General features: G+C 39.4%; 1 protein-coding gene across 11 annotated transcripts in view; it reads right to left on the bottom strand.

Annotated features, from left to right (window-relative positions):
- The window catches only part of LOC131131695 (N-acetyl-beta-glucosaminyl-glycoprotein 4-beta-N-acetylgalactosaminyltransferase 1-like), a 184,801-nt gene that overhangs the window by 13,898 nt on the left and 146,358 nt on the right, over positions 1 to 24,545 (bottom strand). For all 11 annotated transcript variants that reach the window (XM_058076620.1, XM_058076627.1, XM_058076618.1 and 8 more), the window contains 2 exons: positions 11,143 to 11,221; positions 2,567 to 2,633 (listed from right to left, as the gene is read on the bottom strand). In XM_058076620.1, coding sequence (XP_057932603.1) covers positions 2,567 to 2,633; positions 11,143 to 11,221 — 146 coding nt within the window. The remainder of the gene's footprint in view (positions 1 to 2,566; positions 2,634 to 11,142; positions 11,222 to 24,545) is intronic.

Raw genomic sequence — 24,545 nt, 5'->3', positions numbered from 1 at the left:
GAGAAAAAAATCCAAACCTATGTGGCTCTGTGTGATTGCCCCGGTTAAAACATAACTTCATTGAGATTAATGGAGGTCCATCAGTCTGGAAAAGGTTATAAAAAGCCATTTCTAAAGCTTTGGGACTCCAGGAAAACCACAAATGATGAGCCTTCCCAAAATTATCCCAAGAGCACAGTGACAACTCATGAAAGAGGTCACAAAAGACCCCACAACGACACCTTCACTGAGCAAAGATGACCCAAAGATGGTCATCATAACAACAGATGTACAGTTGTGTGAATAAAACCCACACATTTGGCACACTTTAATGTTTCAGATCATCCAAAAAATGAAAAAAAAAATGTCAGTGACCACATAACTGAACACAAAATGCAGTTATTAAATTAAACTTTTTATTGTTACCTACGTGGCTCTGTGATTGCCCCGGTTAAAACATAACTTCATTGAGATTAATGGAGATTCATCAGTTTGGAAAAGGTTATAAAAAGCCATTTCTAAAGTTTTGGGACTCCAGGAAAACCACAAATGATGAGCCTTCCCAAAATTATCCCAAGAGCACAGTGACAACTCATGAAAGAGGTCACAAAAGACCCCACAACGACACCTTCACTGAGCAAAGATGACCCAAATATGGTCATTCATTTACATTTATTTGACGACCTAAAACATTTAAGTTTGACAAAAAAAAAAAAAATATGGAAGGGGGGTAAACAATATTTGACACTACTGTATATATATATATGTATTCTTCAAGTTTCCTTAAATATTCTTAATATACTCTACTGCTCAAAAGTTTTTCATGCATTTCACAAAAAAATGTTCCATTTCACAAAATTCTAAATTTTTGCATAGAGGCCTACTATCAACAACTGTCAGTCCTCCGCATCAATCTCCTGGTATGGCTGCTAATCCAAGTTAATCATTTTATAAGGCTAACAGATTATTAGAAAACCCGTCTAAAAATCTAAACTAAAATCTCTTATCATGCTGTTAACTACTCCCTTCAGAGAGCAGCACAAACTGGGTCTAACAAGGACAGAAAAACGATGCACAACTGTGCATCGTTTTTCTGTGCAAGGATGCTGGACTTCATGGCACGATTGCCAAGAAAAAGCCATATCTCTCAGACCGGCCCAAAAAGTGAAACCTTTGAGCGGTAGCGTATTTGTGACTATATTAATTACAGAATATTAATTAATTGCAGAACCCACCTTGCAATCTTAAACTTGTTTCATAAAATACACAGTGTTTTTAACAGGACAACGGGGGCACGATTGTGCATCAGTCACTCACTGTGTTTTTTTTCACATATGATATGAAGTCAGTTGTAAATCAGAATAAAACAGCTGCATCATCTTTATAAAGGCAGATTATTTTTGATATTGTTTATGTACTGGTTCCCATTACACAGTGCTGGTGTGCTTGATGTGAAGTGTCAAAGAAAGTAAAAGAAAGAAAAAGTTTGAAGAAGAAAAACAAAATAGTGCAGAGGAGAATAATAATTACACCAATCGATAGCGGAGGAGGAGGAGAAGGCATGTGTGATTAATGGCACGTCAGGAGCAAGGCCTGATGGGAGAAATGTCATGTAATGAACAGGGCGGTCAGCAACATTTTCATCCTTGGGTTGGTTTCACAGTGTGTGTGTACATATGCTAAACAAAGGGTATCTATTTTTAAACGTCTTCCCAGTGCTATTAGACATCTGCTAATCACATACCTGTTTTTCACAACGCCACTGATGTAATTATGGGCTGGCTCCCAGAGTATGGCTTTGGTCCAAGTCTTTAACCGTCTCATTCTTTCGCTTCAATATTTCACTGAGTTACTTTAAAAAGAACCAGAACTACGTATATACTACAACGTATACATGATGTTAAAGATCATATCATAAGGTATTTATTCTTACAGACCTATTGAGATTTATTTGAAGAAAATGGCTTCCGATTGGGATGACTACGATCCCACCAATACCTTCTAGCATCTGTGAGGACCATACCTGCCAACCCCCCTGTCATATTCAAATCATATTTAACTCATATTTTGCCTGTTACCTGTATTTTTCATGAAAAATTAATAGTCAAAATTCTGGTACAAAACCCACAATTTTGTTTTTTCTCCTCACTTCGGAAAAAAATGCAAATGTCGACAGGCATGGTCAGAGCCATACCCATCTAAGCTCTGTCACCGAATACCGAATAGATAGCTGTCACTAGCATCGCAAGCGTTCCAGCTAACTACATTGCCTCTCCAAATTTCTTACTAAACTAAAGAAAGGGTTTCAAACACAGTGGAAAAGAAGAAGCTAAAACCTACCACTTCCACACCAAATAAGAGGTCTTTGTGAAATGTAATCCAATCTAACGTCATGTCTCATCAGTGGAACATTACCGATGCCTAGATATCAGAACAATACTATAACTTATTTTTTGAGTAAAAATAGATTATAGTAAACCACAAAACAGCAACCATTTATTTTTGTATTATTATTATTTTTTTTTAAACAGCGATATAGTGAAGAAGTGAGGGAAATTCCAAGCGGTAAAACAAACAAACCTCTTACCTGTATACAGTGAAATGTAGGCTGAGTCTATGACTTCATATTTCAGACCAGGGAGGAACGGACGCCACTGCGTGTGAAAAGAGAGAGGAGAGAGGGAGGTGAGAAGAGATAACATGTGTGAACAGGATGGATCCCATGAATCTTCCATCACGGTTTCTAGTCCATACTGACACTTAGTGTTATTGATTTCAGCAATGTAATAAGATCAATGTGATGCTGTGGTTTTGTACAAACACATTAGGTGGACAAAGAAAAGAACAATAGTGCCAGGCTGCGAGAACAGTGAAAAAATAGCAAAGCAATATATGAATTTGTAATGAAAATAGATCATAAACTGACAATTCAAGAAAAAAAAATGATGTGACAATCAGAGAGGAGCAAAGTGAGGCCGAGCAAGCAAGAGACAAGCTACAATTCTTTAAATAGATTTCAAAATTAACAAGTCACTTCTGCTTAGCCGGGCTATAATCACAGGAGACAGGTCATTTTAGCAGCGGCAAATAAAAGCACCCTCCTCGGAACTCATGCAAATGCCTACACACTAACACACAAATCTGCATTGAAAGCTTGAAATAAATCAATAAATACTGTCCGTCTTTCCCCTGCTGCCACTTCAAACCCACGCTGACCACAACTACACCAAATGCACAAATACAAGAATGACAAACAAGGTTAGTGAGACTTCATGCTGTGCAATTGCAGGAAGGGACTCAGCAGGCCACCTAAGGTTTTAGCAGGATGTCATTATTTGACTCCAGCGACAAGGCCTCAAGGTCACGTAAGACAGGTGCTACTAGCTTCACTGGAAAGACAAATAAAAACATTGAAGTAATGTATGCAAATTCAAGTAGTAAAAACCTGGTGGAGAATATCACTGAGGGAGTCGTAAGATCTTGCAAGTTTAAAACTTGCTCAGCGAAATGATTTCATGCTGTGAACTATGGTATCACCGCTGTGAATGGTCATACACCTAATATGGAAGTGGCAGTGCAGGAGGCACGAAAAGAACCACACATTCATTGCTTTACCCACAATATAAACCTTGCAATTCAAGCTGTCTCTGTGTTCCAGTTGAGAATGACTGCTTCAAAACAGGTCTACCCTGCCGTCAAGGTGTCTCTTATTTATTTTTGTGGGGGTTGGCAACCCTACACGCTTGCAACATCTGCCTGCTGCAGTCCAATTAAGCAGAGGCCGCAGTCAGTTTCCATTTGATCAAAGTTACTACAAATTTGTCAGATCAAAATAACAATCACTGCATATGGCTTCTATCAAAACATATTACACGATCGTGTAACGTCTCACCTTGTGAGCTGAGTGCATTGTGACAAATTACATAATGAAAACTGCCAGGATGCAGAATAGGAAAAGGTCATCATTCCGCACGCATATTCCCTGAGACAGCTTTCTTTCTCCAATTTCAACAACGTCTCAGGAGTGTTAAAAATGCTGCAGGGTATAAATTCATTCATTTATTTTCTATCGCTTATCCTCACAAGGGTCACGGGGGTGCTGGAGCCTATCCCAGCTGTCTTCGGGCGAAAGGCGGAGTACACTCTGGACTGGTCGCCAGCCAATCACAGGGCAAACAACCATTCACACTCACATTCATACCTATGGACAATTTGGAGTCGCCAATTAAGCTAGCATGTTTTTGGAATGTGGGAGGAAACCGGAGTACCCGGAGAAAACTCCGAGATAGCCGAGGTTGGAATTGAACTCGGGGTCTCCTAGGTGTGAGATCTGCGCGCTAACCACTCGACCGCCGTGCAGCCGAGTACTCTATCAACTCCGCTTTTTCTCCTCTGAACTACTTTGATACCCCAAAATTCCCTCTAAATCTGGCAGTCAATCAAAATCATGGGAGACTCGCTAACCACTTGACCGCCGTACAGCCTGGGTATAAATGAACTAGGAAAACAATGACGGAATTCAAAACCCTCCCGAATTTTAGAAACACGCAATACAGTAAACCTCGGATATATCGGATTCAATTGTTCCCACTGGTTTTGTCCGATATAAGCGAAATCCGTTATATGCGTATACCGGAAAATGTCCGTTTTACGCATATATCGGATTTATATCCGGTATATGCGTAAATCAGATTTTATCCGTTATAAAAAGGCACTTCCTTGACTATGTTTCCAATGTACCTGGACGCGCAGGCAACGCTGCAAATGACGTCGTATAGCGGCCTGTCACGATTCGGCGAATCGGAGCGCCACGATGCGGCCATCCGATATATGCGAGGGAAATTTAATGGAAATGCATTGGAACGGGACTGGAGATTTTGTCCGAAATAGGCGAAATCCGTTATAAAAAATCCGATATATGCAATGAATTTTTATTGGAAATGCATTACAGAAAAATCTGTTCTTTTTTTATCTGTCCGTTGTGAGTGAATTTCCGATATATCCGAGTCCGATATATCCGAGGTTTACTGTATAAGGAATGACGATGGAAAACAAATGTAGTTCTGCCATGTTAGCTGGCATTTTAACACCTACATATTTGTCGTCAAATTAGGCTACACCTGAGTTACTTCGGGGTTCCTCTCATCTTATATATGAATGAACAAAAAGTCCCCGAGACACATAGTAAAATATTTCACAAATCCCCCAGAGACAAGACAAAACCCAACAATGCGCCACTGATTTGTGCACACCCTTCATAATACAAGTTGTCAGGAACATTGAGTAGCTTACAAAAAAAGACCATCTACTACCAGACATGTGCTCCCACACTAATTATGCTCCTTTTAGACTTGACAACATAATAGATTTGAACATTTCCAGGATAAAATGCCACAAAGGGTTTGATGTGACATGAAGTCTTGCCTGCAGACAAAGAAACACAAACGAGAGCGGTATGTGGAGGTGGATGGAGCAAAATGGGCTGCTTCCACATATTTAAGGCTCTTTGACAATTAATGGAGACAAATAACACAATTTACCGGCGTGTCTTTGCCACTCATGCGCTATACTCTTGACACCAATATTTTGGCTACGTACTAATTAAATCAAACTTACAAGCTGGTATGAGGTGGAACACGACGGTAAAACAATGTTTGTGTTTTACTCTCAGTGGTTTACTATAACGGTTTATACATTTAATGAGAGTAAAAACTGTTTAACCTAGCATGTTTTTGGAATGTGGGAGGAAACCGGAGTACCCGGAGCATGCAAACTCCACACAGAGATGGCCGAGGGTGGAATTGAACTCAGGTTTCCTAGCTGCATGCCCTGTGTGCTAATCACTCGAACACCGTGCAGACAGATTTAGTAAATGCTGTGTTTAAATCAGTGTATGGAATCTTTGTGGTGCTGGGGTGCTGGAGCCTATCCCAGCTGTCTTCGGGCGAGAGGCGGGGTACACCCTGGACTGGTGGCCAGCCAATCACAGGGCACATATAGACAAACAACCATTCACACTCACATTCATACTTATGGACAATTTGGAGTCGCTAATTAACCTAGCATGTTTTTGGAATGTGGGAGGAAACCGGAGTACCCGGAGAAAACCCAGAAATGGCCAAAGGTGGAATTGAATTCGGGTCTCCTAGCTGCGTGGCCTGTGTGATAACCACTCCTACACCGTGCAGCCAGACTTAGTAAATGCTGTGTTTAAATCAGTGTATGGAATCTTTGTGGTGCTGGGGTGCTGGAGCCTATCCCAGCTGTCTTCGGGCGAGAGGCGGGGTACACCCTGGACTGGTGGCCAGCCAATCACAGGGCACATATAGACAAACAACCATTCACACTCACATTCATACCTATGGACAATTTGGAGTGGCCAATTAACCTAGCATGTTTTTGGAATGTGGGAGGAAACCGGAGTATCCGGAGAAAACCCAGAAATGGCCAAAGGTGGAATTGAATTCGGGTCTCCTAGCTGCGTGACCTGTAGGCTAACCACTCGACCACCGTGCAGCCAGATTTAGTAAATGCTGTATTTAAATCAGTGTATAGAATCTTTATCCATATTATGGCCAAAATAAGCATTCATACTTGATCATAAAAAAACATGACCACATTCCCATATTCCCATCATTCCTACAGTAGCTGCCAGTTGTTTTGTTGCTACGTTTTTCTATGTGTTATTTATTTATAGCCATTTTAACTGAACACTTACTTGTGTGTTTTCTTTCAACTGTTGAGTGCCGAGCACAACGCAAGATTAATCTTGACAAGTGCAACAAAGTGAAGTTAATCAAAGGGGCAGGGAGACGAGAGAATTCCGAATCCATATGCTTGACAGCTGCTGCACTGATGTTGAACTTTCACATAATTCATGAGATTAAAAAGCAAGCTGTCTGAAATGTACATTGATGATAAAAAACATACACAATACTCTTTAATGACCGGTTCCAGGTGGCACGGGGCATTTACTGATTTATAGTGAAGCGGGGATACTTTTGTGTGTGAGTCTGCGGAGTGTGTGTGCGTACAGTGACGTGTTCATTAATTGGTCGACAGCGTGACATTTGGCCCGGCACAAGCGATAAAAGAGGAACAGTAAAATTGTGAATCTAAATCTTGCACCTTTGCTGCTACCGCTAATTAAGCCATGACTTTTCTCTCTTTCCTTTTTCTTTATCTCCCTTCCTCTCCCGCTTTTCCGCTTTACGTTATGCTGACAACCAGACCCGTATTCCATTAAGTCGGCCTGTTTCTCCGACAACAAAATCCAGAAAGCAATAGAAACAATTCAAAACACCGCTGTGCCAACAAATAACTTCAAATGGAGTGCTGAGACTTGTAGACTGAAAACATTCCGTGCAATTATCATGGCTGCTGTTTACTATTCTGCGTTTCATGTCTTGTTGTGTACTAAAGATCCAAGACAAAGATGTGTCAACTGCTTTCCTATATAGTAACTTTGCAGAATTGTTGTAATTCAGCCACACCGGAGGGCATTTTTGAGAGTAAGGTCAGGACATTGACTAGGCCAGGGGTCTCAAACTCAATTTACTTGGGGGCCACTGGAGAGCGGGTCTGGGCCGCATCAGGTTTTCCAAAAAAAAAAAAAAACAAAAAAAAACACATTTATTAAAAACAAAAAAAAATAAAAAACTTCGCTTTGGTTCCAATTTTCTACAAGAAAAGCTCTGATAAAACATTCCACTGTTCTCAAATAGGGTGGCACGGCGGTCTGGTGGTTAGTGCACAGACCTCACAGCTAGGAGACCAGGGTTCGGTCCCCGCCCTCGGCCATCTCTGTGTGGAGTTTGCATGTTCTCCCCGTGCATGCGTGGGTTTTCTGCGGGTACTCCGGTTTCCTCCCACATTCCAAAAACATGCTAGGTTAATTGGCCACTCCAAATTGTCCATAGGTATGAATGCGAGTGTGAATGGTTGTTTGTCTATATGTGCCCTGTGATTGGCTGGTGACCAGTCCAGGGTGTACCCCGCCTCTCGCCCGAAGACAGCTGGGAGAAAACCCACAATGCACAGGGAGAACATGCAAACTCCACACAGAGATGGCCAAGGGTGGAATCAAACTCGGGTCTCCTTGCTGTGAGGTCTGCACGCTAACCACTCGTTCACTGTGCAACCTAGTAATATGCATAATATATAATAATATACACAGTATATTTACATATATATATTTTCCGTAGAAAACCCACAATGCACGGGGAGAACATGCAAACTCCACACAGAGATGGCCGAGGGTGGAATCAAACTCGAGTCTCCTAGCTGTGAGGTCTGCGCGCTAACCACTTGTTCACCGTGCAACCTAGTAATATACATACATAATATATAATAATATACACAGTATATTTACATATTTATATTACCCGGAGAAAACCCACAATGCACGGGGAGAACATGCAAACTCCACACAGAGATGGCCGAGGGTGGAATCAAACTCGGGTCTTCTAGCTGTGAGGTCTGAGCGCTAACCACTTGTTCACCGTGCAACCTAGTAATATACATAATATATACAGTATATTTACATATATATATATTACCCGGAGAAAACCCACACATGCATGGGGAGAACAGGTGGAATCAAACTCGGGTCTCCTAGCTGTGAGGTCTGCGTGCTAACCACTCGACCACCGTGCAGCCTAGTAATATACACAGTATATTTACATATATATGTATTACCCGGAGAAAACCCACACATGCACGGGGAGAACATGCAAACTCCACACAGAGATGTCCGAGGTTGGAATCAAACCCGGGTCTCCTGGCTGCGAGGTCTGCGCGCTAACCACTCGTCAGCCGTGCTCTCCCAATTTCTTCACACAAAATAAACAAAATGAGCCAGCCCAGAAAGAACATACTTTCATTTTCATTTCAAAGGTACAAAAGTCTGTGTATTCTTTCTTCTTTACTACGAGCGCTGCAACACAAACACACTCCCGCAGGAACAGCCCACCTTTGACCGCACAATCAGAGCCTGGAATACAACACAGAGGGAAAAGCTGTGAATCCAGACTCTGCCTTTATGTGGATTTATGTGAGGCCTCTGCTTATGCTGTTGTGAGCCAGTCGCAATAAATCTGCTGTTTTTTGTAGAGGTGTGAAATATATCCCCTGTTAAATCTCACAAGAGGGCTGTAATAACAGAGTGCAACGCACACACACACGATGATCGTGATTTGCTGCATGACCTTTAGAACTTTCACTAAATTGTTTCGACGAGTATAAACCACTTTGATGGTTTCATAGATGGCAGGCAGGCGATTCGTATTAGAAGGCTTATTTTTATCTTTATTCCAATAAATAGCAGATAACACCCAACAGCGCGGCTTGGAAAAAGCAAGTCATAACATAACACAATAAAATTTGACATAAGGCACTTAAGTACCAAATTTTAGCCCATTCAAGTGTGGACACACAGGCACAAACGCACACGTGGATGCTCACACTGAAATTATTTTTTGGAGGTCAACATTGCTTCCATTGGATTTCCCAGCCGTTGCATAATTATCTAATTATAACATATGAATAGCCATTTTATCATCTAAAATTCTAACTATTTTCTAAGCTGCTTATCCTTATTAAGGTGATGGGGGTATGCTGGAGCCTATCCCAGCCGACTTTTGGGAAAAGGTGGGGTACAACCCTGGACTAAAAATTATTCAACCCACTTTTTTTCCATGCTGAAACAATGGTAATGGTAATGGTAATGGTTTTATTTCATTTGAACATGCATCAGATTACAATTGAGTGCATCCCATAATCAGTTCACAGTTCCACATTTCTAAAAGGAGTAGGAAGAAGCAAAGCTTATTAAATCCTACCCCTCCATCTGGTACTTTTACAATCAGTAACTGTTACATTTGTTCACTTCCTGCTTAATTTAATTTAATTTAATTTAATTTAATTTAATTTAATTTAATTTAATTTAATTTAATTTAATTTAATTTAATTTAATTTAATTTAATTTAATTTAATTTAATTTAATTTAATTTAATTTAATTTAATTTAATTTAATTTAATTTAATTTAATTTAATTTAATTTAATTTTAATTTTAATTATTTTGTGGCAAATCAAAGTTTTTTAAGTTAAGTTTTATCTGTCACCTTAAATAGGTGTCTATTATTTATTATGATTATTTAATTTATTTTTTATTTTATTTTTGTCACGTACCAAAGTAATGATCAATTAAAATTTAAATTAAAATTAAAATTCAAATTATAACGTAAACTAAAATAAACTAAAATTAAATTAAATTTAAATTAAAATTAAATTAAAATTAAAATATATTAGGAAAGCAGGAAGTGAACAAATGTAAGAGTTACTGATTGTAAAAGTACCAGATGGAGGGGTAGGATTTAATAAGCTTTGCTTCTTCCTACTCCTTTTGGACATGTGGAACTGTGAACTGATTATGGGATGCACTCAATTGGAATCTGATGCATGTTCAAGTGAAATAAAACCATTACCATTACCATTACCATTACCATTCCCATTCCCATTCCCAAATGATAAATAAAGGCATAAATGACATAAATGACATTGAAGCTGTGTGGGAGAAGGAAGCATCTCCAGTAAAACCAGTCACCATAGCGATCACCCGAGGCTGGTCAAAATATTCCTTCCACAGACACACAGCGGTGATCTCTTTTCATCATCGTCATGCACCCTCCCACTCAAAGTCCGCGCACACGGGACTCCAGGTATTTGAAACTTTAACATGAAATGAAGAACCTCTCATCTCTGAGCTTTTGCCTGAGGTGCAAGAACACCACCACTGCTGGAGAAATGGTGCAGAGGCAGAGGGGGGAGCTGGAGCAAATAGAAAAATGAACACTATAGGTAGACGATGATACAGAGAGAGGAAAAAAAAACAACAACTAGCCAGGAGACGTGCTCATCATTTGAAAAGGTTGTTACCAGATGACATTCAGGATAAAAAAAAAGAACAAACAAAGATTGACGGAGGGGTGGGAGATGTTTTCCAAACCAAACATCATTTAAGTTCCACATTCCTTCACAGGAAAGTGTCACTGAGAGCTAAGTGCACATTTACTAAGCAAACGCATGGCAAGGCAAGTGTCATATGCGATGAGGAAAAGACGCCGGAAGCCAAATGTAGATAAATGAATCTTATGCACACTCACCCCAACCTCCACGTGATCGGAACCCTTGTCATCCTGCTTGTGCAGAATCTCAAAGTAGTATCGTCTGGATGACATCAGACTGAGGAAAGAGAGACAGATTGTTGGGTTTTTTTTACTTATTTGATCAAATATACACAAATCTTCCTCAGAGAAAACATCGTCTTGGTTTACAAACAGAATGCAGCAGTGAGGCAATTGAACTCGGGTGTCCTAGCTGTGAGGCCTGCGCGCTAACCACTCGTCCACCGTGCAACCAATATCAATTTGAATATCAAAATAATCAATATTGATTCATTCATTCATTTTCTACCGCTTTTCCTCACGAGGGTCGCCGGCGTGCTGGAGCCTATCCCAGCTGTCTTCAGGCCAGAGGCGGGGTACACCCTGGACTGGTGGCCAGCCAAACACAGGGCACATATAGACAAACAACCATTCACACTCACATTCATACCTATGGACAATTTGGAGTCGCCAATTAACCTAGCATGTTTTTGGAATGTGGGAGGAAACCGGAGTACCCGGAGAAAACCCACGCATGCACGGGGAGAACATGCAAACGCCATGGCCGAGGGTGGAATCGAACTCGGGTTTCCTAGCTGTGAGGCCTGCGCGCAAACCACTCAACCACCGTGCAGCCAAACATAGAATATACCACATGTATATTCAGGGATTAAACCTGGATTGGGTTAACAATGGGTGTCATGGATTAACAATGGCAATTAAAGAGAGAAGGGAATCTCATAATTCCAACAGTGATTTTTATTGCAAATGCTGTTTCGAAAGCAGAGGAGAATGTCAAGCGAGTAGCAGGCTCTGTGTCTAAAAAAATATTTTTTTTTTTGCTAAAAATGTTGGTATTTGGGCTGCACGGCGGTCAAGTGCTTAGCACGCAGACCTAACAGCTAGGGGACCAGGGTTCGATTCCACCCTCGGCCATCTCTGTGTGGAGTTTGCATGTTCTCCCCGTGCATGCGTGGGTTTTCTCCGGGTACTCCGGTTTCCTCCCACATTCCAAAAACATGCTAGGTTAATTAGCCACTCCAAATTGTCCATAGGTAAGAATGTGAGTGTGAATGGTTGTTTGTCTATATGTGCCCTGTGATTGGCTGGCCACCAGTACCCCGCCTCTCGCCCGAAGACAGCTGGGATAGTCTCCAGCACCCCCGCGACCCTCGTGAGGATAAGCGGTAGAAAATGAATGAATGAATGTTGCTATTTACTGGTGGTCCTGGAAGGTAACACCATACGCGCATACGGTATTGCCACCATTCTGTAATAAATCATAGAGGTTAGCCACTCATGAATATCGCTCATCCCTCAGAGTGGCTGTTGAGACGCCATTCTGCCAACACAAGTACCATTTTCAGCTCCGGGAACCCCGACTGACCTTTTCTAAATGATTCCTCCATACGCTGTCTACTGAACGCTGCTAGCATATGAGCTGTGGAATATTTTAACAAATAAATATTACAATTCCTTTCACTTCACGTGCGATCAGATAGAAAAGAACATTATTGAAAATGTCAAAAGTGAGTAATTAGAATGATCCCCATCAGGTAAACCCGAGCAAACGTCAGTAACAATGTCGTATGAATACATTATTTCATGTAATGGTAATGGTTTTATTTCATTTGAACATGCATCAGATTACAATTGAATGCATCACATAATCAGTTCACAGTTCCACATGTCCAAAAGGAGTAGGAAGAAGCAAAGCTTATTAAATCCTACCCCTCCATCTGGTACTTTTACAATCACTAACTGTTACATTTGTTCACTTCCTGCTTTCCTAATTTAATTTAATTTAATTTAATTTAATTTAATTTAATTTAATTTAATTTAATTTAATTTAATTTAATTTAATTTAATTTAATTTAATTTAATTTAATTTAATTTAATTTAATTTAATTTAATTTAATTTAATTTAATTTAAATTTAAATTTAAATTTTCTTATTTATTTTTGTCGCAAATCAAAGTTTTTTAAGTTAAGTTTCATCTGTCAATTATTTAGTGTGAGGATTGGGCAAAGTCTTACAAAAAAACAAAACAGAAAAAAACCCCACTATGCGGAAAGCCGATATCACAATAAGAACCCAAAGATGAAAAATGAGGGTGCAAAACAAAATAGAGTACACCATATAGGAAGGGCAACGTGAGTGTGCGAGCTGGCTGTACTCGTCTCCTTGTGATGGATGATGCAGCGAGCTCGGGATGAATAGAATGAAGACACACGGAAATGAGTGGGAAGAAAGATGAAAGGAAGAGGGAACAGCAGAGGAACGCTAGAAAACAAAGAAAGAATTGTTATAATACTTTTTGTGCCTTGACAATTAGCTTCAGAGCTCTGCGACACACAAAAGAACAAGTGAAGGGCAAATGAAAGGCAGTGGAGGAAGATAATGGCCGTTCGCATGTGACCATGGATGAAAAGAGGACACGGAACAAAAAGTCTAATTGCCTGACTAATTTGCAGTTTGCAATTTCTCGATATACTCTATTCCACACATTTCTACTTGGTAGCTTTGAGATAGGACATTTCAAGTGCCGGCTTGTTTCTATTATTCTTTTTTCCATATTGATATTTTTTCAAACAACCATTCACACTCACATTCATACCTATGGACAATTTGGAGTTGCCAGTTAGCTTAGCATGTTTTTTTTGTATGTTTCAGGGAGAACATGCAAACTCCACACAGAGATTGCCGAGGGTGGAATTGAACTTGGGTCTCCTAGCTGTGAGGTCTGCGCGCTAACCACTCGACCGATGTGTAGCTCTAATTCAAATATTCATTCATTCATTCATTTTCGACCGCTTTTCCTCACAAGGGTCCCTGGGGGTGCTGGAGCCTATCCCAGGTGGGGTACATCCCGGACTGGTGGCCAGCCAATCACAGGGCAGATATAGACAAACAACCATTCACACTCACATTCATACCTATGGACAATTTGGAGTTGCCAATTAGCCTAGCATGTTTTTTTGTACTATGTTTCAGGGAGAACATGCAAACTCCACAGAGAGATTGCCGAGGGTGGAATTGAACTCGGGTCTCCTAGCTGTGAGGTCAGTGCGCTAACCACTCGACCACTGTGCAGCCCTAATTTGAATATTGTTGTGTAAAATATTATGAGAAGTAAATATTATTAGAGTCTTTCTTCCAGTGTACCAGTCCCAAAATGCTACGCTAATGCTACGCTACCCATTTGACCAGCTGGCCAAAGATCCAGTTAGAGATCATGTAAACTGGGACATGGCAGACAGAACCAAATATGGCAGTCATCAGTTTATGTGCTGCTGACAGTAAAGTACAGTAAATCCCTCATTTATAGCGGTTAATTGGTTCCATAACTGAAATCAAAATATGAATTTCCGCAACACAGGATTCAATGTTGACCTATGATGCTGATTTTTCAGCCCTTAGTATTGACTTGTGGACTCCTATAGAGCAGCTGCACACAATAACGTGCACAGAAAACGTTCTACATTTGTGTTTCTGTTTTAATTTATTCCACCTCCAGGCACGCCCACTCGGCTATGATTGGTCACACGCACAAAGTGCTTCCTAATTACAAACAAACCCCACTTTCTAGTATAGTGGGTATAGGAGTTGATAATGAACGAATTAAGTCTTTGGAGAGCTAATTTAGCTCACGGTCCACTGACTGGAGACCCCTGACTTAGCGTGTATGAACTCAGAGCGGTAACGAATGCACCGCTGGTGTGGTGGAACTCAGGACTTGCATCCATGAGAGGCACTCATTGTCTGGTACACTTTGTCAGATGCACTGTTTGTGCCTTGAATCTCAGAAGTTAGGCGTTAGTTAGTTAGTTAGTTTTGCAATGCCCTTTGAAAACAAGCGTTTATTTTATTTCAGGGCTCAGTTCCAAATGTGCAAACCTCATTATTTGAAACTTTGGCATCATTTGACACAATAATATAACATTCTTACTACATTTGTGGGTCAGAAAAGTGGAAAAGCATAACAGGTCCCATTCAATAAATTGAATATTTACAGTTGGTAACACGGCTGTAAAGATGAAAAATCACCCCTAGTGACCTATATAACACATTGCATAACTCTTATGCTGCAAGGACTCGACACGGCCGCTATTTGTAAGGGGTGATTGTATCTGGAAGTGTGGATGTCGGCTTTTTCAGCTGAGAGACAAACATCTCCAAGACAGCTGCTGGACTCCGACTGTCGAAGATATAAAAATCTGTGCTCGGGCCACGGAAGCTCTTTGTTCCATAACAAAATGCATCACGAAACAAGAACAGAAGAGCAGACAGAGCACAACAGACGAAGGTGGTGATGATATACTTTAGGCCCAAAAACCCAAAACAAACCACAATGCACCAGCTGTCTTCCCCTCGTTCTCCGTCAGTACATCCCCAAAGTATCCTCCGGCCTCAGCAATTTCCTCATTTTCGTTTTTGCAGCTCAGTTTCTAATTAATGCTATCTGACTGCCACCTCTGCCCGATTTCGCCGCCTCCTCTCCACAACATTAATGATCGCAGTGTTTAGAGCTGCCCCAAGGAGATGCACAAACTTCACTTCTATTCCCCTCATAGTCACCCCCCCCCCCCCCGCCCCCCACCCCACTCCATTTCTCATGCATCCCTTTAATCCATCAGAGAGCTTTCACGCTGTTCTCCCCTGCAGCCTCTACATACGTATCGCCTCTCCTCCCTTCATGTCGTCCTAGTCCTCATCTCATGGATCTTGTCTCCAGATTTGTGTCTTTTAACATTCTCTACTGGTACCTCTATCTACTACATTCCAAAGTATCCAAGAATCCAAATACAGTATTACAACATAATTAGTGTCAATAACTTTTTTCCTCTAATGCAGCATAAAAATGTCATCCTGTATTTGTTGCTCATCACCAGGTTGCAATAGGAGCTTGTTACCTTGGCCAAGTGCTACTTGACATTGCATCAAGGTCACTGCTAAGAAAAGTTCCTCTACTTCTATTTACCATATTTTCCGGACTATAAGTCACTCAGGTGATTGTATGCAGAACTGTTGCCAGCAAGGCATACTGTGGTTTGTACAGATAAATTAATGAATATTATCAGGCTCCTAATAGTATTTCTATTGGGGGCACTTTTTTGAGTAAACAGCTCCTATAATTAAGACTGTCAAATGATTAAAATGTTTACCTGATTAATCACATTAAAAAAATAATAATCATAATTAATCACCATGTATGACTGTCTAAAATGTGTTTATTTTTCTGGATTTTATTAAAAGAAAGAAAAATGATGACATAATTACCGTATTTTCCGGACTATAAGTGGCACTTTTTTTCGTAGGTTGGCTGTTCCTGTGACTTATACTCCAGAGCGAGACTGATAAATGAAAAAAACTCTTTATGTTATATAAACACTGGACACCTTTTCTGTTCATGTTTATTTTTTGTGTAGCTTAATAACCATTGTGTTAGCATATCTTACACCTATTCAGCTTGTTCTCTATTCTTTTATTAATGTTAGAACTTGCCTTCCAAGAGGACGTAATGTCTGTTTTGGTCAAGTAGTAAAATAAATTACCCGGAAAAAATGCGACTTATACTCCAGTGTGACTTATGTATGTTTTTTTGTACCTAATTATGTATTTTTGGCCTTGTGCAACTTATACTCCGGAGCGACTTATAGTCCAGAAAATAAGGTAAGTTATTATTTAAACTACTATTTATAGCAGAAGATATGGTAATGGTTTTATTTCATTTGAACATGCATCAGATTACAATTGAACGCATCACATAATCAGTTCCCAGTTCCACATGTCCAAAAGGAGTAGGAAGAAGCAAAGCTTATTAAATCCTACCCCTCCATCTGGTACTTTTACAATCAGTAACTGTTACATTTGTTCACTTCCTGCTTTCATAATATATATATATATATTTTAATTTTTTGTCCCAAAATATGAATTGTGGGGGGTCTATGTGTCATTCGGACTTGACTCTTGTAATGACATGTAATAATACTACATATGGCATATGTCATTTTAACAGACTGTAAGTTCGATTGCTGCTGTTAATTTTTCACTGATGTAATTAAAGAGCACCAGGTGTGTTTGAATACTCCATAACGCTACATAAAAGATATTTCCAGTAATGCAACATGTCATTTCTGTGCCGCCATCATTAACATCCCTGATCCCGTCTGGCCGGAATAAGCTGTGTTAATGTGCGGTGAGGCTCATGCGCTGCTGCCAACCAGACGTCACACAGTCTTTCACAGCTCAAGAGATGCACATCAAGTGAATAATCTGATTGCACACAAGCCAACACACACTGTCTCTCACATGTGTCAGCGGGCTCTCATCGTTTATCAAAAGCGACGGCATTGAGTGAAGGCCGTAGAGCAGAAAGCGGGATAGAAGAGTCAATCGAAAATGATGGTTTCATTCTAATCCAGACGCTGGCCAAACAATTGCTTTGAATGGCTAAAAGTTATAAATACATTTAGAGTTGAGAGTTATAGTAGTTGAACTGGAGTCTATATTTAGGCTTGAACTTATCATAAACAAACAATTAAGATAGAACATATTGTTTGAGTGGGCCTGTCATGAAAAAAAAAATTCTGGACGATAATTGTCCTATAAATTATTATCGCTAATTGATATTATTGATGTCATTTTTCGAGAATTGGATTGTTAGAAAACAAAAAAACATGCAGTTATTATTAAACTAATGTAAGGTGTCTGCTGGACCACATATTTGTGTTGGCGGAATAAAATGCAATATTTCCGTGTCCTTCAACACATATTTCTTCACTCGGTACTGTCTGTAAAACATTTGTAACATTTCCCAAAATATAGTCTTTTCAACCATATTGAATGGTTACATTTCTTTTGGAATGCAGTGAGCGACACCGTCTGTGAGCACGCAATATTTTGTTTATTACAGTAAACCTCGGATATATCGGACTCGGATATATCGGAAATTCGCTCACAACGGACAGATAAAAAAGAACCGATTTTTCTGTAATGCATTTCCAATAAAAATTCATTGCATATATCGGATTTTTTATAACGGATTTCGCCTATTTCGGACAAAATCTCCAGTCCCGTTCCAATGCATTTCCATTAAATTTCCCTCGCATATATCGGATGGCCGCATCGTGGCGCTCCGATTCGCCGAATCGTGACAGACCGATATACGACGTCATTTGCAGCGTTTGCAGCGTTGCCTGCGCGTCCAGGTACATTGGAAACATAGTCAAGGAAGTGCCTTTTTATAACGGATAAAATCCGATTTACGCATATACCAGATATAAATCCGATATATGCGTAAAACGGACATTTTCCGGTATACGCATATAACGGATTTCGCTTATATCGGACAAAACCAGTGGGAACAATTGAATCCGATATATCCGATATTACTGTATTTACTTTACCAAGCATTGGCGTATTGATATTGATTGTGTTTTTGGTGTATTTATACAAGTTGCCTGTATTACTCCATCTGCACTACTTTCGAAAAAAATGCGACATATCGTTTTGTCGTTGTTCATTCTGTTCATATTTGCTTCACATTTGCTTTCAAAACCATCACTTATATTCCTTCATTCGTGTTAGCGTATGCTAGCTGACATGGGTTACCTTGCTGCTAGCACTCTGTATTCACTCAGAGTAGCCCCGCCTCTGCAAAGAGGCTGAATGAAAAGAGGGGTCACTCTCGCTATAAAACCAATATGAAGCCTCTCCTCATTCGATTTATCGATTTATTATCAGGGCAGAGATTTGAACCCACAGCCTCCTTGATTGATGCACCAGTGCTAACATCCTCCATCAGTATTTCTATAATGAAATATTCAGGTACCGAATTGTGCTATCCAGATACAGATACAGAGTAGAATACTCACCGGTTACTTTTATGTTTTTCTCACTGTTTTCTCATAGACTGGCCGTAAAGCGCTTTATCCAACGGTCGTCGACATAAGGAGAATTTCTATTAAACGACCTGTGTGGTGAGAAGCTGCACCTTTGCAGTAAGTATGGGAATAAACAATAGAGACACGAGAAGATGATAGAAGAGGAAACGCACAGATAATTCAAAAGAAGGACAGCGCCAGGACTGCTGAGAGCGTGCACGGACACACACACAAGCACACAGGGAGGCGAAGGCGTAAATGTCATTTCCCCCAGTTTTGGAACTCTCTTAAAATGCCAGCTGCAACATCACAGATAACCTTGGAACGCTCATCCATGTTCCGACTCAGCACGCCACTGTCAAAGGTCAGCTTCCGTTTTTTTTTTTATTTCACTCCTTGAACAGGAACATGCAAAATCACCCATGTTTGCAAATGTGTGTCGAAAATATCACACTTTTTTTTATCACACAGCCTTGAGTGCATCACTTTGTAAATTTTTTTTCAAAATATCTTCGATCTTCTTATTGTGTGGAAATATGGGCTAATAACTATAAAAGCAATCTTCACTCGCTAAATGTACTGCAAAAAAAGGTCAGTAAGGATAATTCATAATGCCGACTACAGAGAACATACTAACTCCTTATTTCTAAAATCACAAATACTTCAACTTGCTGATATAGTTCATTTTCAAACAGCTAAAATAATGCATATGGCTAAAAAATAACAAATTACTTAAAAATGTCATCCAGTACTTCTCTACAAGAGAGGAGAAATATGATCTCAGGGAAGAAGTACATTTGAAACACTTCTATGCTAGGACTACGTTATGCTAGCCATAGCATTTCAGTATGTGGAATCAAATCAGTAAAAATAAAAATAAAAATAAAAATACTATATTATAGAAAGCAGGAAGTGAACAAATGTAACAGTTACTGATTGTAAAAGTACCAGATGGAGGGGTAGGATTTATTATTAATATATTTCCTTTGGGATTTAAAAGGAAACCACTTGTTTTCACCAGGAAGGTAAGGTGTTGCCAGGTGACGCAGGAAAATAAAAATAACAATAAAAATAAATTATGAAAGCAGGAAGTGAACAAATGTTGCAGCCATGTTGCTAGAATGGCAACACAGATCTCTTGTACAATATTACTATATTGACAGTTACTATAGTACCCATTATGTCCTTGGATCGTCAAATCACCTTGTACTTCGGTATGTGACAAAAAAAAACAAACAAAAAAATTTAAAAAAATACAACTTAAAACTTGGCATTCCCCAGCATCTTCAGATTTATATCTGATTTATATCACCTCGTACAAAACATTAAAAAATTAAAAAATTAAAAAAAACAAAAAAAAACTTAAACTATATTAGGAAAGCAGGAAGTGAACAAATGTAACAGTTACTGATTGTAAAAGTACCAGATGGAGGGGTAGGATTTAATAAGCTTTGCTTCTTCCTACTCCTTTTGGACATGTGGAACTGTGAACTGATTATGTGATGCATTCAATTGTAATCTGATGCATGTTCAAATGAAATACAACCATTACCTTTACCATTACCATTACCAATTGTCCATCAAATCCTACCAAGTTGCATAAATTGAATATCAAATGTGACGTTATAGTATGCAACCACGGCGTCATGTCAATCCTCCTGGTGCTGTTTATACAGCCCGAGGCTTCAAAAAAGGTGTCAGGGAACAGAGATAGTGTTTGGGTTATCTGGGTTGCTCATCTGGCTGCTAAAGTGACACCGCTGTCACAACACCTAGCAGGCACCGCCAAGCTATAACTTCACAGGAATGAGCCGAGGAGCAGGCGTCTAGATCCTCAAAGATGAGTTGTTTGGAAATTCAACTTTTCAAACAGTTCACAAATGCTAAAAAAAAAAAGAAGTGCATTTTATGGATTCACTGAAAGTAACTCTGTCGCCGCATTGTTTGAGGTCATCTGCATAATCTGAACCAGTGAGACAGATTACTGCCAAATTTCGTCTGTGACTGTCAGCGATGCGTATGCGCTGCATCGCACTCTTATTCTAAATTCACTACCCAAAATGCAATTACCATCATATCTCAACACCATTCACTGCAAAGGAAGTCCGATTTACAGACACACAATGAGGACTTGATGGAAAACCGTACTATGCATGGCATCGCCAGTACATCTACATGAAATGACAATGGAAGAAAATATACACAACTTCTGAACACACTTCTGGAAAGACTTTTCCACAAATCCTACCTTGCTTTCTGCTCTGGTGCGCAATCATGATAGCATATAAATTAGCCACCTTCCCCAAACTGTCCCCACAAGGTTAGAAGCACGGAATGATTATAAAAGGTCTTGTTAAGATGAATGACTAACATTTACGTTGAAACAAGACCCCGATTAATCAGTTTGACACACATTTACTTGTGCTTGCCTGCTACGGAAAGATATAAAACCTTGTTAATAGGCACGTTTTGATGCAAATCAGCACCTCCATATACACAAACGCTTAAAAGTTTGGGATCACTTGCAAATGTCTTTGTTGAAATGTAGAACGATCTACATTTTTGCATAGAGGCCTACTATCAACAACTGTCAGTCCTCTGCATCAATCTCCTGGTATGGCTGCTAATCCAAGTTCATCATTTTATAAGGCTAAAAGATTATTAGAAAACCCATCTAAAAAATCGAAACTAAAACTAAAATCTCTTACCATGCTGTTAACTACTCCCTTCAGAGATCAGCAAAAACTGGGTCTAACAAGGACAGAAAAACGCTGCACAACTGTACAAGAAGACAAATATCTGAGAGTGTGTAGTTTCAGTGTCAGTATCAACAGTGAAGCGATGACTTCAGGACGGTGGACTTCATGGCAGGATTGCCAAGATTATTAGAAAACCCATCTAATAAATTTAAACTAAAACTAAATTATCTTACCATGCTGTTAACTACTCCCTTCACAGAGCAGCACAAACTGGGTCTAACAAGGACAGAAAAACGCTGCACAACCTTACAAGAAGACAAATATCTGAGAGTGTGTAGTTTCAGTGTCAGTATCAACAGTGAAGCGATGACTTCGGGATGCTGGACTTCATGGCAGGATTGCCAAGAAAAAGAAATATCTCAGACTGGCCAAAAAAATTTCAAACTTTTGAGCGGTAGTGTATAAAAAGTCCCAACCGGTCGAGAATTAATATTGTAAAACCCATATCCTACTCGTATCCGAATGTTGTTGTATGGTCATATCACTTTGTACTTTGGTAAGTGACAAAAATAAAATTCAAAAAAAAAAAAAACTTAAACTATATTAGGAAAGCAGGAAGTGAACAAATGTAACATTTACTGATTGTAAAAGTACCAAGTACCAGACCATTTGTTTTCGCCAGGAAGGTAACGTGTCGCCAGGTGACGCAGGACTGTGTCCAAGGTCCCCCATCTTGGCTGGGTTGGATTGCATTATGAAGGGGTTTATTCAGTTTTAAGACCAGCATTGCATGGTGATGCTTATGTGGAATCGAAGGTGCGTCCGACGGATACTTCAAGCAAAAAACACTTCCTGACTTTCAGGAACCCATTATGTCCTTGTATAGTCATATCACCTTGTACTTCGGTACAAAAAATTAAATAAAACATAAAAATAAAAATTAATTAAAAAATAAAAATTAATTAAAAACAATAATAAAATAATAAAATAATAAAATAATAAAATTATAAAATTATATTAGGAAAGCAGGAAGTGAACAAATGTAACAGTTACTTATTTGTAAAAGTACCAGATGGAGGGGTAGGATTTAATAAGCTTTGCTTCTTCCTACTCCTTTTGGACATGTGGAACTGGGAACTGATTATGGGATGCACTCAATTGTAATCTGATGCATGTTCAAATGAAATAAAAATGAAATTCGCCTATTGCAGTCAGATCTGGAACCACGATAAACACGGGATTACCGTGTGTTTGTTTACTCACATGGTACAAAATGTGTGTGTGTGTGTGGCATGAGTGAGACTTCTGACAGGTGAGTGAATGGTTTCCAGTGACGCCCTCAACAGCTCTATGTTTCATTCCCTGACAGTATGATTCCGGCCTACAGCAGCCATTAGTCACTGTTCACTTAACTACAGTTTGTTGTGCAGCTCCGATGATCCGAGACACATAAATAAACACACTAAAGCACGAGACGAGGAAAAAAGTAAGCATTGCAATACTCGTCTAGTCTCGTCTGTGTTCTACCATGACCGGCTCGGCTCCACTTCTCTTAAGCTAATTAAATCTGCCAATGTCATACTGATATAGGACGACAGCACACACAAAGGAAACTTTGATTAAGACTGTGGAACATAACAGAGACCAGAGCCTCAAAGGCGCCGAACGTAGAGTTCAGCCTACAGGAAGAGTGGAAATTGGCTGCATTAATTCGACTTCTCATTTAGAGAGAGACTTTTCCTTTCGATCTACATGAGTGGCATTTTAACACTACACAGTGATAGCAAATTTAAAGCATGACAAAATCCGAAATCAGTACAGAAAAAAATAATAACAAAGCAAAACATATGATGAAATATTTGTTTTCTGGATAGCTACCAATAGTTTTGAAAATGTGAAGTGCAGGAATGCAATGATGCAAGTGATGAGAGAATAAATGCAACAAACACCTTTGGAAAAAGAACCTGAACTAAGCAACAGTCAATCCGGCATCAAAGTTATGGAAGCTGATGGGTTTTATTTTTTATTTATTTATTTTTTTTTAAGGGGGATGAAAATTTAAATTCTACAAACGCACATAAACAGAGAACTCTCAGAAGTCGAGACTTTATTTTTATATCACCAATTTTCAGCTTCATGAGCACATAAATGAATAAAATTGGATGAAAATTGGGAAAACTGGATGATGAACGTACAACCTGTGACTCCGTTATGCTCGGAACAATATTGTAACTAATAAAAATGGAAGAATTTACATCTTAAAGGAGAGCTTTGTTTAATATTTAAAGCTTTCTGACATAGATGGAACCTTCCCAGCGTGGTCCCCGACAGTTAATGAAGGCATCATCTATCAGCGTGGTCTCAATGTGAAAGAGCCATGTGGCGATTTGATGAACATGTTGCTCCCCAGGCGACTCAGCACAAAATGACCAAAAAAAAAAAAAAAAACGCTTTTAAAGTGACAAAACAAGATACTCCATCAAGATTTTTTCGGATAAACGTTTCAAAGTGACAAATATAAACACACATGCTAACATAAACCTTCCCCAAACTGCATAGCTTGCTGCTGTGGCGTTTTCCTGTGTTTGTTAGGCGACTCAGCACAAAATGACAAAAAAAAAAACGCTTTTAAAGTGACAAAACAAGATACTCCATCAAGATTTTCGGTTAAACGTTTCAAAGTAACATACATAAACACACACGCTAACATAAACCTTCCCCAAACTGCATAGCTTGGTGCTGTGACGTTTTCCTGTGTTTGTTAGGCGACTCAGCACAAAATGACTAAAAAAAAATGATGCTTTTAAAGTGACAAAAC

Source organism: Doryrhamphus excisus, chromosome 6, assembly GCF_030265055.1.
Source record: "Doryrhamphus excisus isolate RoL2022-K1 chromosome 6, RoL_Dexc_1.0, whole genome shotgun sequence".
NCBI classification, from domain to species: Eukaryota; Metazoa; Chordata; class Actinopteri; order Syngnathiformes; family Syngnathidae; genus Doryrhamphus; species Doryrhamphus excisus.
Note: the sequence above shows the minus strand (reverse complement) of the source record. Positions and strands in the feature narration are given on the sequence as shown.